Source organism: Crocodylus porosus, unplaced genomic scaffold (genome assembly GCF_001723895.1).
Source record: "Crocodylus porosus isolate Cpor-Errol unplaced genomic scaffold, CroPor_comp1, whole genome shotgun sequence".
Taxonomy (NCBI): Eukaryota; Metazoa; Chordata; order Crocodylia; family Crocodylidae; genus Crocodylus; species Crocodylus porosus.
The window spans coordinates 553,248-571,924 of NW_017728935.1; the positions used below are offsets into that span (position 1 = coordinate 553,248).

At 45.9% G+C, this 18,677-nt stretch overlaps 1 protein-coding gene across 2 annotated transcripts in view; it reads left to right on the forward strand.

The window, feature by feature from the left end:
• Positions 1 to 16,884, forward strand: part of SLC26A9 (solute carrier family 26 member 9) — a 38,367-nt gene extending 21,483 nt beyond the window's left edge. For both annotated transcript variants that reach the window (XM_019546542.1, XM_019546543.1), the window contains exons 11-21: positions 1,098 to 1,175; positions 2,158 to 2,253; positions 4,501 to 4,607; positions 5,202 to 5,271; positions 5,915 to 6,007; positions 6,996 to 7,112; positions 9,735 to 10,052; positions 10,239 to 10,293; positions 11,607 to 11,752; positions 13,674 to 13,751; positions 14,790 to 16,884. In XM_019546542.1, coding sequence (XP_019402087.1) covers positions 1,098 to 1,175; positions 2,158 to 2,253; positions 4,501 to 4,607; positions 5,202 to 5,271; positions 5,915 to 6,007; positions 6,996 to 7,112; positions 9,735 to 10,052; positions 10,239 to 10,293; positions 11,607 to 11,752; positions 13,674 to 13,751; positions 14,790 to 14,837 — 1,206 coding nt within the window. In that variant the 3' untranslated portion in view covers positions 14,838 to 16,884. The remainder of the gene's footprint in view (positions 1 to 1,097; positions 1,176 to 2,157; positions 2,254 to 4,500; positions 4,608 to 5,201; positions 5,272 to 5,914; positions 6,008 to 6,995; positions 7,113 to 9,734; positions 10,053 to 10,238; positions 10,294 to 11,606; positions 11,753 to 13,673; positions 13,752 to 14,789) is intronic.
• Positions 16,885 to 18,677: the final 1,793 nt, after the last annotated feature.

Below are 18,677 nucleotides of genomic sequence, written 5' to 3' on the forward strand. Positions count from 1 at the left end.
GACCTGGGGCTGCACCCAGGTGGCAGAGGAAAGCCTGGGGGTATGAGCCAGACCCCATGTGAAAGAGGCAATGAGTAGAGAGACCCTGTGTGAAAGAAGTGACGAGCAGAGCACCCCTGTGAGTGGGGAGAGCAAGGAGGCCTAGTGGAGGCATAGTGGCACGATGCGGGGTGCTAGGAGTGAAATAGGCCTACAGTTGTACAATTGCTCAGTCAATACTCGGGTGAGGGTAGTGGGAGATGCCCAATAGACTGTGCCAGGGCTGACCGAGGACAGCTAAGCCCAAAGCTGGGTGGCATGAGTGTGGCATCTGAGAGAGGGCAGTATAAAAGAGGCTGGGTGAGAGCCAGTGGAGTGAGTGGGACCCTGGTGAGAGAGGGGTAGCATATGAGTGGCCCTCTGGGGCTGTAGAAAAGAGCTGTAACTGTGTGCCCAGTTAGCTATGGCCATAACCTGGAGAAGTAACATCTGTGAGGCATGGGACCTGTGTAGGGGCAGTCTGAGCAGGTATTAAGCCCCTGTCAGCAGGGCAAGTAATGGGTAGCCTCCAGCCTTAGTAACAACTCTCATATTTTTTCCATCAAGGCATGGCAGGCGAGCGAAGTGGGTGGTTACCCCAGAAGCAGGACAGCTGCTGAAGACCTGATGCGAAGGCACCCTGTTACACACTACCATGGCTAGGGGTCCTGTTGGTGGGCATGAGAGAGGGACAAAACACTAAAGGCTATGGAAGGGGTCCTAAAGGCAAAGACCTGACAGGCTTGAAAGCCTCCGGGATCAACAGCTCCCATGGACTGCCGTGGGTGCACAGGCTGAGGAAAGAGCCTCAGTCTCTGGAGCTGCTAATCCAGGAGACTTCCCTATTGTTTAGATGCACTGTTGCTCACATGCTGAGTGTAGGTGGACACCTACCAGGTGGGCAAGTGCTTGGCGAGGCCATAGCACTCAAATACTTGGAGGGACAGGAAGAGGAAGTGGCAAGAACCCTGGCCCTTGCTGGAGCCACTAGATACGTAGTTGCTGCCCCTGGCCCTCAGTTCAAGGGGTGACAAGGTTCAGAGGACCTGAGTGCCCTCTGACTGCTTTTCTATCCACAGGTGGCAAGTTTCTTTGTGGCACTGGTGGTTATGGTAACCATGCTGTCTTTGGGGACTTACCTCTATCCCCTTCCAAAGGTAAGTACACATGACCTGAAGGGCTATGGCAGGGAACACAACCTTTCACCCCTGTGGGACACAGTGGGGTACGGCTAAGCCTCTTATTCTGGCATCCTTTATTTTGCAAATCAACTGTTTCTAGCCAAATCCCATAAGCCTTCCTGCTCACTATGAATGAGCATTAAGGTAAGAGCTATCACACAGCTGTATGCAGTTCTATTAAACATCCCCCATGAAATGCACCTTGTATTGGAGGTTTTCCTCAAAGTTTTACTGAGTGAACCTGGAACAAGTGTCAAGAGCATATGGTAAGTTTAGGGGAAAACCCAGCAGACGTGCGGGGGGGATTTTTTTGAGATTTGTCTAAGCTTGTGGAAACTTGAAATTCAGGAGTAGTGAAATGATGGGACTGGAACAATGAAAGAGGTCTGGGTCATACCATGAGACCACTGAATCCCTCATGAGGACACTGGGCCTAATCTAGTCTATGATATTAAATCCAATCCAGAGGAAATACTGGACCAATTGCCTTTTCTCGTGCCTTGGGAGGCCTACTATCCAGTGCTGGACAAACTGTTGCCACTTATTACAAACCAGCTAGCAGCCACATTCAGCTATCAGTTGTATTTGTGGATCAGCCACCGCCACCCCAAAATGCTGGTGGTCTACAAACACAGAACAAAAAGATGGCCCCTTCCCAGGCAGCATATTGCACAAAGCCTACATAAACCAAACCACTGCAGAGCAAAGTGTGGAAATGCCATCTCCTGCTACCCCTGTGGCAGAAGTGGTGAATAAAACCCATTCGCTTGTGCCTCGGGTTCAGGAGTGACGTTGGTGAGCTTCAGCCACTGCTGACCTTTAGCACTGCACCTCAGCTGCAGGCCTGAGAGAAGGCAAAACTGTATTCAGGCTAGCACTTTTTTCTATTGGGTGATGGGCCGTAACACTTACACTTTTCCTGTGGTTGGGTCTGAGCTGCTGTCCTCTTCCTTTGCAGTCTGTGCTTGGAGCCTTGATAGCGGTGAACCTGAAAAACTCCCTCAAGCAGCTGGCAGATCCCTTCTACCTGTGGAAGAAAAGCAAGCTGGATTGTGTGAGTCCTCCACAACAGGAGCCCCAGACAGGGCTGGGGAGTCGGCCTGAGTTTTTCAGTAGGAGAAAACCTCACCCCTACTTGGGGCGCAAGGCTAGCAGAGGCCTAGCCATGAACTGAGCCCTCCAACCAAGGTTGCAATAGGACTTGCATGGTGTGGCACTGTCACTCTGACCCCCTGCTAAAGGCTGGGTTTCACTCCACCAGCACAATGTCTGCGATGTGTTGCTGATCAGTGTTTCCTGAAGATCACAAATACAGGCAAAATGGCCAATGTGTCTGCTCTAGCTGAGCCTTTTCGCACACAGTCTGGGTAACACAGACGCCTGAACTACTATTGCTGCCTCCTCTAGTTTAAATGCCAATTAACGTTTAGAGGCTGTTTCCCCAGAACTAGCCAAAGCAGTCCTACTCAATATCTGGGAGTAGTGACTTGAAACTGAAGAGTGTGTCTCCAGGGGCAAGGGAGTCCTTCAGGAAAGATAAGGATACCAGGCACTGGTTGACACGGACCCTCCCTGGTGGTCTGTGTGGGAGACTGGAATTGGGAAATGTCTGACATAAAGACCTTGTTTGAACAGGGCTCATATTGATGACAGGCTGTGTATAAACTGGGCCAGTAACCTGTGGAATTCCAAAGGAACAGTTTATTGGCAAACAAGAAGGCCAAAAGGGCTGGCCTGAGTCATCAGCAGGCTTCCTAAAACAGTGTAAATGGGAGCTGGAGAGGAGCTGGGCCATGCTTTTAGCAGGGGTGAATAGTTTAATATGGCACCTAACAAAAGCGCATTAACAGAGGACTTGGACTTGGAGAGCTCCCTCAGGCAGACCACACTGCTTGAGGCCCACAGCCTCTGGATCTGGAAACAAAACACTATAGGCGAGCTCATTAGGGTGGGTCACTCAGCTGGTTAGCTCACCTGAAGCACTGTGCAGGCATGACTCTGCTGAAACCTGCCTTCAGCTGGTAGAGCTCATTTCAAACAGCAAGAAGCTTTAGCAGTACGAACACTTTTTCATCCTGGCCCTTTTGAAACCTGCTTTTAGGCAGAGCCTAAAAGTTAGTTTTGACCAGGAAAAGTATTTCAAAGAAGGCTGGGTTTGGCCACAGTCCTAATGATGCTCAGCCTACACTTGACTGCTTTCTGTAGCCAAGACTCACCCAGGTCCTGTTGGCTCACCCCATTTACAAATACTTTTTTTTTCCCCTCTTGTCAAGAGAGACCTGAAACTTGGATCCATCTGACCCTCTGAAAAGCTTTAGGGATTGGAACCCACCTTGCAGTTCAGAGCCATCTCAGAGGCACAGATCCAAGCTGTATCACCTGTGAGATAGTAAAGCAAAGTCCCAGATGCTTCTTGCCATGAAATATGACTCTGCACCTTTTATAACACCACGGATGTAGATCCTATTATCCTTGCCAAATTCCAATTAGGCTAATGGCTGACCTAAATCTCTCCTGGAATTTTAACTGGTCACAACATTTCTAGCCTCCAATGATGATGCAATATGGCCAGATGATGTCAGGGATGCTTAACTTCTGAGCTGGCTGCAAGATCCTCGTATAGATTTAGTATAGCCTGAAAAATCCTTGGACGTGGGGGGAGTAGAAGGTTCTGAGTAAAGGAAAGAATTTGTCTGAGTCTCCATTCACTTGTAGCATCATAAATCTGATGCTTGGCTATTGAAGTCAATGGAGTCACCTTCATCTGACTGTCATCAGAATCAGGCCTATTAGTAGGGATGAGGATTCTGTCATGATGCTTCTGCGTTTGTTATATATTTGGATCTCTGCTGTGATATTTTCCATATGCTGACTGTCTGCAGGGGCCTTCAAAGAGGGGCACTGCATACTTATATAATAGCAAAGGGCCTGGACTTCAAATGAAGGTCTTGTCTTGACTAGTCAAAAGGCTAGTCTTTCAAACTGTGCTAGCAAGAACGGGAAGTTTCAGACTGAATGAACCAACATGGTTCTGAAGCTGAGGAACTTGAGTTTCTAGTGTGTCTGCCCCAGAATCCCACAAACTCGCAAGAGAACACTTCCAGTCTTCCAGAATGCAAACCACAACTAAAAATGAGCCTGAGTCACCAGTGCTCTTATTTCTCATCATTTTAGTCTCCAAGTCTTAGTGTTGTTTGGATTCAGGACTTTGCCAGGCCTATCTCCCGCTATAAGTCTTCATGAAAGTGCCCACTGCATGTTGCAAAGAGAAGTGACTTGCCATGTACTTATCCTTCCACAGATGGTCTGGATGGTGAGTTTCCTGTCGGCCTTCTTCCTGGGCCTGCCCTATGGAGTTGCTGTTGGCGTGGGATTCTCTGTGCTAGTGGTGGTTTTTCACACTCAGTTGTAAGTGCTCCCTGGGATCTGCATTGCAGGGTGACTGCACAGTTCCAGAATATTTTCTAGTTATTAAGTACACTTCAGGTTATTTTTATAAGTGACCTTTGGACCAGATTTTCAAAGGAATGTGTAAACGGTGCCCGCGGGGGAAACGCAGGTGTCCTCCCCTTTTGCTGGAATGCACAAACAGGAACGTCAGTCATTAATTACTGCCTGGCGTCCCACTCCTGTCCACAGAGTTACCCCGTGCATATTCCAGAGTAGGTATAATGCTGCAGGTATTTGCCCTGCCAAGAAACTATCTCCACAGATCTTTCCCTATGGAATCACTGCTCAGAGTGGCATCCATCACTGGGCAGGGACTGACACCGGGCTTATATGCTACTTAAAAGGCATAGGCCTCGGGTGCGAGGATGAATTTTGGCTGCAGAATGAATTCTCTTTCATTAGTATCCATCAGCAAAGGGCCCAGATTTTTGGCTGAAGGGTCCCAGGACTGTAACACAAATACACAATGACCAAAGTATCCAGAACCAGGCATAGCTGTATTTTTAGCACTGTTCAACATTGAATATGTGTTGTGTTTTTTTTTTCCTCTAGTCGTAACGGTTCTGCCCTGGGTCAGGTAACCTCCACTGACATATATAAGAACCCCAAAGCCTTCAACAAGGTAAGTGGGGAAGTTAAAAGGCTCTAAGAGAAAATTACCTTGTTCCCAATTCCCTTGTGACCGGTGTAATAAGGAGCTGTATATCTGTGTTACTTTCTCACCTTGTTTAGCTCAGTGGGGTTTCATAGTTTCAAGGGTCGGAAGGGACCTGAGCAGATCATCTAGTCCGACCCCCTGCCATGGCAGGAAGGAGTACTGGGGCCAGACGACCCAAGCAAGGTGTTCATCTAACTTCCTCTTAAAAACCCCCAGGCTAGGAGCCTGCACCACTTCTCTTGGAAGTTGGTTCCAGATCCTAGCTGCCCTGAGTTGTTATTGGCTTGTTATTTTCAGAAGTCATAGCAGGAGGTCTGATCCTTGCAGCGGAGACTTTCATAATCCTCAACTATCCGCCCTGTTTGAAATCCTTCTGCCTCACCCAAGAGGTCAATACAGTGTTGATGTCATTACTACTGTTGCAGCATATTAAACAGAGAGAGCAAGCAGTTGTACTTCTCATAGATACAGATCCACTGAAAATGATCCAAGGCTTTATCCACAGACCTGTTCACCCGTCTATTGACTCCAGTTGCAAAAAAATAACAACCCCCAGAGCCAGGCAAGAGCCTCTTACATGCAGTCTGAACTCAGATGTCTGTTGCAGGTCCACGAACTTGATGGGATAAAAATCGTGACCTACTGCTCCCCACTGTACTTTGCCAACTCAGAGATATTTAGGGAGAAGGTTATAGCAAAGGTAAGAAATCTTCATTCAACATCTGCTACAAACAGAAGCTACTGCCTTATTCCAAAGCCCGTGGCGCTCAGCCTCTGATGCCTTACTGCGCTAAGGAAACATATGGGGATGGCATGTTAAGTTTTGGAGAGTAGAAACCTTTATTCTCATGACACTCAGTGGCCATGTCTACATGAGCAGCAGACTGCGCACTAACCAGCATTACTGCGCAGTATTATCCCCGCATGGCTGTTTTTCAGACGCTACTGTGCAGTAGCACTGCATCATGGTTAGTGCCCACCAATGCTACTGTGCAGTAGAGTCTCATGTAGCTGCACCCAGTAAGGAGAATCACTGGCCTTAGCTAGGAAATAAGCCTAAATCCTGGCTACCATCTCTACTGCCAGAAGAATTCCTGCAGGTCCCTCCTCCCTGCCTGAACTGGTATGCTGTCTTGTAAGAGGAGCTGCCAACAGGGGACCCTTGCTCACCTCACCCAGGCACAGGTGAAAGTGCTGGATGCAATGTAATCCTGCCACACTTCATGGTCACGTGCAGAAAAATAACAGGAGAACGGTCTGTGCTCATGGAACTGAACTGGCTTTTGGTAGACACTAGTGGTGGAGGCGCCACAAAACAGCCAGCACGCCAGCCCCCATGCTGCTCCTTCCAAGCTCTAGGCAGGCTGCTGAAAGGGAAGCAGCTAGAGTGGCGCCAAAGTCAAGACAGACCAGAAGCCTCTAGGCGTCCTGCTCTCAGAGTCTGACCTTCTACAAAATGTTTTGGGGGGGTTTTTCTGCCTGCGGTCTCCAAAGTCCTCTTTGAGCAAGACAGCAACTAGACATGGCTATGGGCACTTAGCAGCAGCCTGGGCTGGACCATGAGCTGGCCTGAGTGGTGACTAGGTCCCTTCATGCCACTCGCATATAGGCGTGAGGCTCTTGCATTCAGGTCTTCCACAGCTAATCCCCGTACGTAAACCTGACTAACTGTCTCCTCTTCTCCACAGACAGGGGTAGATCCCGGAAAAGTGTACTTAGCCAGAAAGAAATATGTGAAACAGCAGGAGAAGGCAACCGTACACCAGCCAACAAAGCTACAGAAATTCTTATACAAGAAGAACAAGGTAATACATCCTTTCTACAGCCACGTGTCTGGGTGTCTAACCTCTTCTTGGTGCCATTGATCATGAGATCACAAGAGAAAGTTATAAGAAATAGAGAAGTGTGATAATTGAACTGACTGGTATTAAAATAAGAAACCACAAAACACAATTTAGGGAATTCGGGGAAGTGCATGAATTTCACGGTCACAAGTACTGATCGTGCACAGCAGCAAGTTTGCCTATTTTTATTACTGTTGCTGGTACTGCTGTTGCTATTAATGAGTTCATTAAATACATGCATTATTTAACAAATGTCACATTTATTGCAGATGAAATGTTTCATTAATATAACCTGTTTCATTGGAATAATTTGATGAAGGGATTATTAAAATCCCTTGGTTTTGCACCAAGTACATTTGAAGATATCATTACTTATTTCAATTACAGTATCTTGCCACTTACCATCACAGGTTGTTCAGAGATGAAACAAAACCCAGGCAAGACAGCAATCCTGTATTATTCTGTGTTTGGAGTGATTTCCCTTGCCACACAGTATTTTCCTTCCCCTGAAAGCAAGAGTTGTTAATTCAGTGGCTGTCCACCACTAGCTAAACTGTACAGTTGAGCAATTGTTCCTGCAAGGTAAAGCCATATGCCAGCACCTCTGTCCATATGACATTAAACCTCATATATGTAAGTAAACACAGCAAGATACACCTCTGGCTCTCTAGACCTTGTCATGATTTGTACCAAGGGGGCTTTACAAATTCTGTTCTGGCTTACAATAACCAAATCAAAATGGAAAAATAAATGAGGCTGATGGGTAAAGAAAGGTTGGCAATATTATTTTGACAGTCAGAATCTGCTTGCTCCTCAGAGCCCAAACACTTTCAAATAATGCTGGGGTTATACCAGAAGTATGGTAATTTAAAACAGCAATATAAATCCTATGCTTAAAAGGTATTGTTTTTAATTTGATCAGATAAAAAACAGTATATCATCTCCAGCTGGAATTCGTCTATACTAAGATGCCACTGTAAGGGGGAAAAAAATCTAAATGTAATTAATTGGCTTGTTGCTGCTCTTCAGACAACCTGGCTAAATCATGCTGCCAGTGTCTCCTACTGCAGCACTGTACAGTACAGGACTCTGGGATAACTACAGGCAAGTGGTCCAGCATAGCAGGTGATTAGTTAATTCTACAATGCACTCTTAGGAGCCTCAGTATATTGTTGCCAGTTTAGTTATACCTTTTCCAGTTTGTATCTCTTCTAGTAAATTATCATCATCAACAACAACAACAACACCATGCCAGGCTTTATACTGCAATTACTGCTGGATTTTTATTATTATTATTATTTTTAAGGATTATTCCTCTTTTATAATTATTCTTCTATTTTCCTTTTATTGGGTCACTTTGATTTTGGGTTATTTTGATTTTGCTGATCAATGTCATTTTGAAGGAGGTGCCCTGGGCTACTTCTGACTACACTTTCTATTGTGAAGCTCTCAACTTGAAATGCTGATGGTCTTTGACAAACTAGCTGATCTTTGTTACTTCAGAAAAAATAAAAAACCAGGCCTAGTACCCCTGCTGCACCTCCGTTGATATTCGATAGTGTTCCAGGAGGAATCTGGCCTGATAAAGGGTTGGAAGTAGGAGGAAGGGATGGATGGATATTTTTCTAAAATTGTTTTCTTGTTCTAGCTCAGTCACTTAAATAAATATGAATGCAGGAATACTTGCATGGAGCTCTCTGGCCTGCGTTATGTGGGAGGTTAGACTAGGGATCTTGATCTTAATCTTCTCAGGCTTATTAATTTAGCTACAGTCTTGACTTGACCCCTCAAAATGACCTCACCAGCACCTACTGCTCATCTGCCATAGCTGAGGCCTTACTTCTGCCAAATATAGGGGCAACTTTTTGGAAGGAACTAGGAACTGCAGCGGAGTCAGTGGAGCAGGAAAGCGGTGGAAGAAGCAAAATAGAAACAAGGCACATCTACGTGAGATACTAAGTTGCTGTAGCAATGAGCTACAGCGACATAACTTATCGCTGTGGTGACGTAGCATTGGTGGGCACTAACCATGATGCCACTACTACTGCGCAACAGAGTAAAAAATGACCCATGTGCCACCAGGACTGCGCAGTACCAACTGCGTCGTCAGGGGCATGTGTAGACACACCCACCGAGTAAATATTTTGCTAAAAACTGGGGTTGTGTCAACTACCGGAAGAAGGGTGGGCGTGTCCCAAGAGTCCAGCTCAAGGAGAAGGGTCCATTAATGCAGCCAAACTGACTGAGATGGAGCGTTTCTAGTGAGTGCGAGCTTCTCTCCAACTTCACCTGGCAGCAACCCAAAATATATCCATCCTGTTGCAAACTGCAATGGGGAGAAATCTTCAGCTGCCATGAATCTGAGCAGCTACGTTTCCTTCAAGGAAATTATGCTGATTTGCACGAGTTAAGAATCTCTCTCTTGGGATTTGCTGGTGTTGAGATGCCATAGGTACACGACTGTGCCAGGGTCTTGGAGCCCAGCCTGCTGCCCTGAAAGCCATGCTCCAAGTTCAGGAGGAGTATTTGTGTCTGGCAAGCTCCAGGCAGGAGAGATGATCTTGTGCCTTTGCTTTGCTGCAGACCCTGTCTTTGCAAGAGCTCCAGAAAGATTTTGAAAGCACGTCCCCGACGGACACCAACAACAACCAGACGGCTGCCAACGGCACCAGCGTCTCCTACATTACATTCCGCCCCCCTGCCAACCACGCCGGGCAAGTGAACACTTCGAGTGAGCTGGGCAGCACCTCTAGCCTTCGGAGTAGTACCTGCAGCGTTATCCCTGCGCCAACTGTGGACCCCATGACCACAGCACCACCCTACGTCAGCTTCCACACCATTATTCTAGATATGAGTGGAGTGTGTTTTGTAGACCTGATGGGGACAAAAGCTCTGGGGAAGGTTAGTTCTCAGTACCTACATTTCCTCTGCAGTGGGGGTGGAGATATTTACCTTCCTCACTGGAGCCTGTAGGACATTATTCATTCACAACTCCTGGGAATTTGCAGAGCCATAGATAAAAAGTCCTGCAGAAGCCCAATGTATAATCATCCTTATTAATCCTCTCTCTTTTGTCTCCACATCCAGCTGTGCTCCAGCTATCAGAAGATTGGGATTAAAGTTTTCTTGGCAAATGTCCATGGTAAGAATCCAAGCATAATACATTTCCTTATGGGCTTCCTACAACATCTGAGAGATGGGCACAGTGGTGATTTCTTTTTTCCATTTTTGTGAACTGCACTAACTGCAAACAGGGCCAGCCTTTGCAAAGGTTCTGATCATGTGCTTCCCAATGAAGTCAAATATTAAGATCAGGGGAAAGGATGGAGAGAGACTGCAGAGAATCAAATAAAGAGGGGATGGAAAATTCTCTCTTCAATTAGCTCTTCTCCTGTGATTAGAGGAATGTTTCCTGTGGTATATCCCTCCACCCATGCTACTATCAGACCCCCTATGCAAGGATCAGACTTCATAAGTCATGGGGTTTCCATCACATGCTGCTCCATGCTTACTATTTTCATAGCACAGGGCTATGGAGAACAAAGCCTATTTGTCGCAGGAAGAAAGGGTTCACAGATCCTTTTTACTACACACAGCCAAAATGAAAAGAAAGGATTTAGGTTGTCTGAGGTTTGTACTGGGTTTTTTTCTGCTTGAAAACATTTATTTCAAAGCCAGTTGTGTTCTCATCAGCTGTGGCCTATGGTTATAAATGTGCAAGTTTATCTGCCCACAATGGGACAAGTTTACACTTCGAATTTCCTGGGCTCCATTGTTGTCTGTAGTAATGTGTGATTGATGTTGAGGACACGGAAAAGCTAAGGGGGCAAGGCTACTGTCAGTACTTCTAAAACAAAGATCTTATTAGGGGGGTGATACGGCTGTAGTAGCTTACCGTTTGCACCCAGAATAATAGCTATACCAATAGCAATAACAAAACTCTGTCTCTACCTTTCTTTGCTCTTCTCTTAAGTTCCCTGGCCATTTTTATGCCATTGCACTTATGACCTGCCTCACCTGCAAAATACTACTCCTCTTCTTTTACTCCAGGATAATAGAAACTCAGACCCTTCTCCTGCACTTTCTCCCACATACTCCTGAAAACTTCCTAGGAATGCCAGTGCAGTTCCCTTTTCTCTTGCTTGGACCATTGAGCTACGTTATTTCAAACCTGAGCCCAGAAATCAACCACAGCGGAGAGAAAAAAGTTCTTCCCTTCGTTTACACCCATGTAAGCCCATCAGCAAGAATGGGATCTTGGTGATGCATGAACCACTTGCTAGCACTCCACAGGAGTGTGTTGTGCTCCCACTGCTTTGGACCATTTTCATTCTCTGAGGCCTCTATCCACAAAAGGGTGCTACAGTTCAAGAAATTAGCATCTGCTGTGTTCCCTTTCAAGTGGCTCCTTCTGTGGCACCTTCCTCCTTGCTCATATATTTTTCCCTTCTTCAGCTCAGGTATTTGATGACATTAGCACAGGTGGAGTCTTTGAAGAAGGAGGCCTAGACCGCAGTCACATCTTCTTGACCATCCACGATGCTGTTTTATTTGCACTGGCCAACATGAAAGGAGTCGTCCATCTTCCCATCTTAGAAGAGGTACTAGCCACCTGGAGACTGCAGAGTTGTAGGGCTGCATTCTGTACTTAGTTACACCCATGCAAGTGTAACCCACTGCATCAGTGGGAGATGCAAGTCTTTCTCTAGCAACTGAGTCACAGGGGACAATAACAGCCTTCTGCTGCTGTACCTGATGGAATTAATTGATTATCTTAAGTGGTAGACATTAAAATGTATCATCCAGACTCAAAAAAGGATAATTGGCAAAGTCTGATGGAGTCAAGAGGGTCATACAGGTATAACTGGGAGTGAAACTGTATAACTGGGTAACTAGATAACTGTATAACAGAAACTCTATAACTGGATAGGAACTGGGATGAACAGAAGCAAACAAGGGCAGAATTCAGCCCACAGAAACTAGAGGCAGAACATGTCTGTCTCCACTTGACTAGCTCCACTATGCACTAGTGCTTGGCCTGCTGAGAGGGAAGAAAAGGCACAGGCAGCTATGTGGCACATGTTGTAAAGACAGCGGTGACATCGGTTATTTATTAAGGTATTGGCTGGTAATTGCATAGAAACTCAGATAGAAACAATGGTCATGTGACCACATTATCGCATGACAACAAGTTAAAATTGCCTGTATTACCACTGCGTGTGTGTGCACAGCTCAGGCAGGGAAGATGGGTTACTAAAATCCTGCTTTCCTCTGTGCCCTTTCTCCCCATATATTTCAGCTTCAGCAGGAGTGTTGGGTAGGAGTGGATGAAACAGCACTCCTAGTTGGACGAGGAGGGTACGCCTCCCTGAGCAGGTTACTGTGAGACGTTCTGGGGTGTGATCTTGCTGCACATCAGATACTGCATTGTAACTCTCCGTGTATAGGCTCTTCCCTTGCATTGCGTGTAAGGCAGAGAATCCCTCGCTGAAAGGGAACAGAATACCTTGCACTTGACTGCAAGGTTAGACAGAACACAGACATTATCCATTTGCCCCCTAGTTCACCTCCCCACATTCACATAGCCATGCCACCCTGAGCTATTCTGCACTTCTTCCAGAGGAAGGGAAACAATCAGTTGTCACAGTGCTGGCCTCAGCCTTTGAACTGAGACAGACAGACAGGCATGTGCAGCTTTAGATGATCGCTGCTGATACTGATCTTACAGCTTAACCTCTCGTCTTCCTAAAAACAGGGCCCCAAGGTTCTGACCTTTCTCCAACCCAGACTGTACCCAGCTGCATTTGGCAATGCACTGCTCCCAACCACTATTTACATTGTTAGGATCGATAAGGCCTCTGCAGCCCCAGCCTTGAGCTGATGCTGTGGAGGACCTACCTTATCGCTGTTGCACAAAATCTATTTGTCTTTGGGAGATTTGCTGAAGGTGAAACTTGCTACCTTCAAAGGAGATGTGGGACAAGGAAACTACTGGCTTTTAACTGTGCCAAGAAGGATTTTGTTTGGTGCTGGTGGCTGACTGGAAGAAGGATTTTTACAGGAATGCTGGTAATCAGGGTGGGCCCTGGGTTGAGCCCTTGAATTTGGAAAATACAGTTTCACCCTGGAGTGAACATGGCTTTAATCAAAAGGAAACTGTCCAGAAGACAATGGACCAGATTCTGCTTTATACTAGTGTCCCTTGATACCCCTCTGGCTGCCTGATGTGGGCATAAAGTCAGTGTAAATGTCCTTTATCATTCCAAGGAGAGCGTAAATTGGTTCAGGACAAATAAAAACCAGACCAATTATTACTGCACAGTTGTTTTCTATATCCCCTTCACTGGTGTTTGGATGTGGTGTTTGTTTTAATTCAGGCCTACACCTGATAATAACGTGCTCAAATGTGACTCTGTTCCCAAACCATAAATGACACCTTTATAGGTCTGAAACTCAGGTGAGTTGTATTTTCCTTCCTTGTAGCCCTGCATCCGCTAATCACTGACGGTTGATTTCTTGCAGAGGCCTATTCAGACAGAACTCTCTATCTATGATGAGTCTGCAGATGAAAGCAGTGCAGAATTCAAGAATTTGGAGGAGGTGAGTAACAGGAGCAGGGGACAGTTACTCCCTTGTAGAAATAAGGCGGCAATCCTAAATCCTGGCAAGGGTAGACTAGACCAGGTGTGCTAAATGCTATGACCTAGCAAACACCTAGGGGACTGGGACCACCTAGTTCTAGAAGTACTTTGCAGGAATAGCCTTTGGAATATGGTGTAGCTTCTTGATATTGTTGTGTTGTGGTAGAAATACGTAATCCCAATTCACTATGGTAAGCCCCTACCCCATGAAGCTTAAAACCTACTGGTACATAGATAAAACTGGCAAAATGCATGAGAAGGGAATGTTAGCCTTATTTAACAGACTGTGACTCTGGGCACAGTGTAGACTACACAGAAACAGCCTATGGCAGCAAGTGTCTCCTGCCATAAGACTTTCTGTCCTCTGAAGAGAGGCTCCCTCATCCCATGCTTCTGTGTCTGCTGTCTTTATTAATCCATGCACAGAAGAAAAGAGGCTATTAAGCTTCATTCTTAAGTACAGAAGTAGAAATGCCCTCCCTGTCCCGGCCCCAAAATGGGTACTGCACACTGTGGGATTAAATGGGTCATACCCTCCTTGGAAACACCCGATACTGGCCGTTGTCACAGGACACCGGAGTAGGTGGGCAGCCAGGCTACTGCGTTATGCTATTTGTTCATACAGGAAGTGGGCCTGTACCATGCAGCTCAGGTCCAAATTCAGACATGAAGGTCTCCAGAGTCTGGTGCATCTGGAGATTGGGCCTGAACCAAATGCCATCACTAGGTCTTGGGTCAGCCCCTCATGCTCACATGCAAGTCAGATCAATGCAGCTTCGCTGGCTTCAGCAGAAATGAAGTCCTTTCTTTGTACCAGCTGAGGGTCCAAACCATGAAAGACAGTCTGTGGAGGGAGATGCTTTCAGCCTCTTAACAAGGTGGAGTGCCTGTGTGAGGCTAGATACCGTCTTATGTGAACCACTTTGCCAGATTTTTCCACTTGTTACTGCTGTGCCAATATCCGTTCTAATCAATCTGTCTTGTTGCTTCCCTACAGGAGATGTTTGGAAGTATGTTCCATTCGGATGCCCAGACGGCTCTGTGAGCACGTGGGGAAGATAATGTGCCAACGAATCCTTCAGAACTGTTTCCTATTACACACCCCTTTAGGAAGAAGCTTCTGCAGTCTATGTTGTAAGAAGAGCAGCTTTTATGTGCTCTTGCCCAGGGATAGTAATGACTTTGCAGAGTGAGGGGCCATCATTCCTCTCGTACCAACATCTCTCCTTTGTTCTCTTCTTCTGGAACTTGGAGCAAAGGACTCTTGGAGCAGGTGACATAATACAGCAGAAGCAGGAACTCAGGAAATAACATTCAACTAGGCACAGAAGAGAAGGACATTCATTTAATGGCAGGTGCCTTAATGTACAGGATTATTATTAGTCACCATTGCCAACCCTCTTCCACCAGAACACACCCCCACCCCCCCGTGCATGTGGACTGTGTAACCCAGGAATCACAGTCTATTTTGCTTTTTATGATCAAGTGAAGCATAAGGAAATATCACAGGCCATTCCTGGCTTTGATTCATAAACAAAAATAGCCCTTACAAGGGGAAGTGATGTAGGCTTGCAGGACACAGATGTGTTAAATGTGAACTTTGCATTCTGCACCCTGAGTGTAAAACCCTGAATTTCCTGGGAACTGCTGCCTAGAACCACCTCTGCCTTCTCTGTATTGCCCTTCTCCCCTGAGCTCTCCCTGACTGCGCATGCCAGTGCTGTGAATTTCTGCTCCTCTGAAATCTGTGGTACCACTGCATATCAGCAGTGCTGCTTTCTGGATTATAGGGGAGTTTTTCTTCTTATATTTGGCCTCGGTTGGTTCCCATGACCAAGAGCTCCTTGCTGTTGGGGGACTTCCATGCACATGTTGGCCTTCCCAATAGTCTGGGTGTTTTAAATAAAGTTTATTTGAAACACCTGCAAAATTAAAGTTCACTTAAGTCAATGGGAACCTTTCCAAGGACTGCAGCAGGCCTTTGATCAGACCATTAGTCTAAGGATATCATGAGAGCATTTATTCCTATATTTTGAGGCTTCCTCTTCCTGCTTTTGATAATGGGTCACTGCTTACAGGTTCAGTTGGGGGTCAGTTTGAGACTTGGACAAGTGGTTCAGGGCAATAAGTTTTTCCAAACTAGTTTGCTCATCCCTAATAAGTTCAGGACTGTAGGAGAAGAAGAGACTCTTCAGTATAATGCATACATCCAACAATTTAAAAAAGATGCTATTCCACAGGATCAATATAGTTAGAGCATGAGCGAGTTTTCTGACTTCCTGCCCCTTGGGCAGGGGGCTGGACCTGATGACCTTACAAGGTCCCTTCCAGCTCTGTCTATGAAATCTGTGAAGTTTTGTGTCTGCAGTCAGTCAGCAGTACTTGAGATCTCACAGCTAACTTCTTTGGGCTTAAACTCGTGTGGGATCTCATGTGATCACCTAAAAAACAAGAGAATGCTCATCTGCCGGTTTAAGTGCCTGGTCCCTTATACGCAGCTGTCACCTATCGCATGCTAGAAAATTTTAATTAAAATTCTCCATAGCCTGATGCTACCAGGACCATCTACCTCTTGGGCAGGCAAGCCTGACTCAACAACTTGGGGACAGACAGATGAGATCTTTTTAATTTTTTTAAACCCTAAATACTTTTATACATAAAAAAGTATGAGTGATGCTAATGACTCTTTGCTATTTTAGCTTTCTAATGCCTTCTTTCCATCCCAAAGCTGATTCTCTGAAGCATGGAATAAGATTAGATATATTTAAAGTGAATGTAAAGTCTGAAAAAATACAACAAGCTGAGGGTTAAAGGGATGTTTATTAAATATATTTAGGCCCCAAATTCAGGGTTTGACAAAATTAAGTTTGCAGAAATAATTCCCTGTGATTTTTTTCAACTGCAATGAAAAAACAGGTTTGTTTGTTTTTTGGCTAGGATTTTAAACTTTACCTTGAAGTGTTTCCAGTATTGGGATAAAGCAGGAAGGCCTGAAGGTGAACCTGACTACAAACAAAAAATAAAACTTGACTAGTCTGTGTTTCATTCCATGAATGCAAAAATAAACAATGGCCTTACTAATGAAAAACAAACTAGATTTTGAAAAAGTTATTTCTATTTTAAGAATCAAAGTGTTAAGAGCAAGGTAAGCAATCATGGTGTTTTAATAATATGGTTATTGAAGGTGTCTGTCTAACTTATAAGGTGCTTTTTAAACTGCTCTGATAGAAGGCTTTTGGAGATATTACCGGGGAAAGAAAATGGAGCTCCCAGACGCCTCACTGGTCATAGAAGTAGAGCTGCATGTACCATCAAAGCTTAGCAAACATTGTAGGTAATAACGTAAGTCCTGCCTCTGTTTTGTTCAGCATGACCCCTCATTAGTTAAATCGGCACTACTCTACCTCTGTCTTGGATAACACGATGTATGAGAAAAATCACAAAAAATGGAGGTTCATTGCCTCTAGGTCAGGGGCGGGCAATTATTTCAGGTGGAGGGCCGCTTACTGAGTTTTGGCAAGCCATTGAGGGCTGCATGACAGGCATTCAGGGGCAGATTAAATATTAATTTTTAAACTTTTTAGGGGCCCTGTGAGCCAGACAGGATGGCCTGGCAGGCCGCATCCAGCCCACAGGCCACATTTTGCCCACCCTGCTCTAGGCAATAGAAGGACATGCTAAAGACATGGACTTCTTTATTCTGATCTTAGGCTTTTTCTGAGATGGTCTTGTGTTCTAAAACCTAGGATCAGAAAATTAATTCTCTCAAATTATCCTTGAAGCTAATGCACCATCATTACTCATGCTATTGCTCTGATCCCTGCATGTTCCTCTTACTTAATGATTAAAAAAAAAAACCCTGAAAGAGGAAGGAATAAATTCATTGCGTACTCGTGCAGGCCTGACACCCAAACCTCAGTTCAAACCCAGAAAGCATCAGAACGATAGATCCACGTGCAAAAGAGGGATGGCTTCCCCTCACTGTTCCCAAAAGCAAGCTGGGATGGGATGTGAAGGATGGCATGAAAACAGCAACAACTACGCGCTCTGCAGCCTTGAAGACCCTTGTACAAGGATACTTGCCTCCTCTCCTGTGGGTTGGGATTGATTCTGGTGATAAACGCAGCCCTCTATAATGGGCAGATGGTGGTTTTTCAAAGCCCAGCTGCAGTCCCAATTTGGGCTTGAGTGTTAGGTGCACGAATCCCATGGTTCCCAGGCCTCTAGTTTCAAAGGTGATGGTCACCAAACAGCAGCCTGGCGCAGCCTGCATTTCTCTTTTGAAAGTGCCCAACAAAGCGGGCTTTGTTCCTGGGGGAGATGCTGAGTTCAGGGGGACCCTGCTCGGGAAGAGGGCTGTCATGAGAAAGGTGTAAACTTTCCATCATCTGAGGGCCGCCCCCCCGGCAAAAGTGAACGGTCAGGGTGCCTACGCTTCCCAGGGTTTCTTGATGAGTGAACCTGAGATACTCAGAAAATGCTCCGCTTCCAGAGACCTTTGTTTTGGGCCCTGAAACTCACCAGTGATACGGCCCCGAGCCGGCTTCGCAGCCTGCCCCCGCTGCACAACCAGCTCTCCATCCTTCGTGGAAGATGGGGGTTCGTTCCCCTCCTTTTTTCGATCCTATAGAGCCCACAAAGAAGGGCTGGCTGTCCTCCTCTCTCTGAAGTCCGGTGGGACGGGGCAGGCGAGGCACAGGTGGGTGTGTGCATAGGTATCTATACCTATGTATGTATACAGACCCATATATCGAGAGAGAGAAATATCTATACCTATATCTATAGATACCTCACTATGTTATCTCTACAGAGGGAGATAACACACGTCTCCCTCTCTCCAGCAGTGCGGGCCGTTGCCAGCACGTGGCGGGAAACCCTCGCCCGC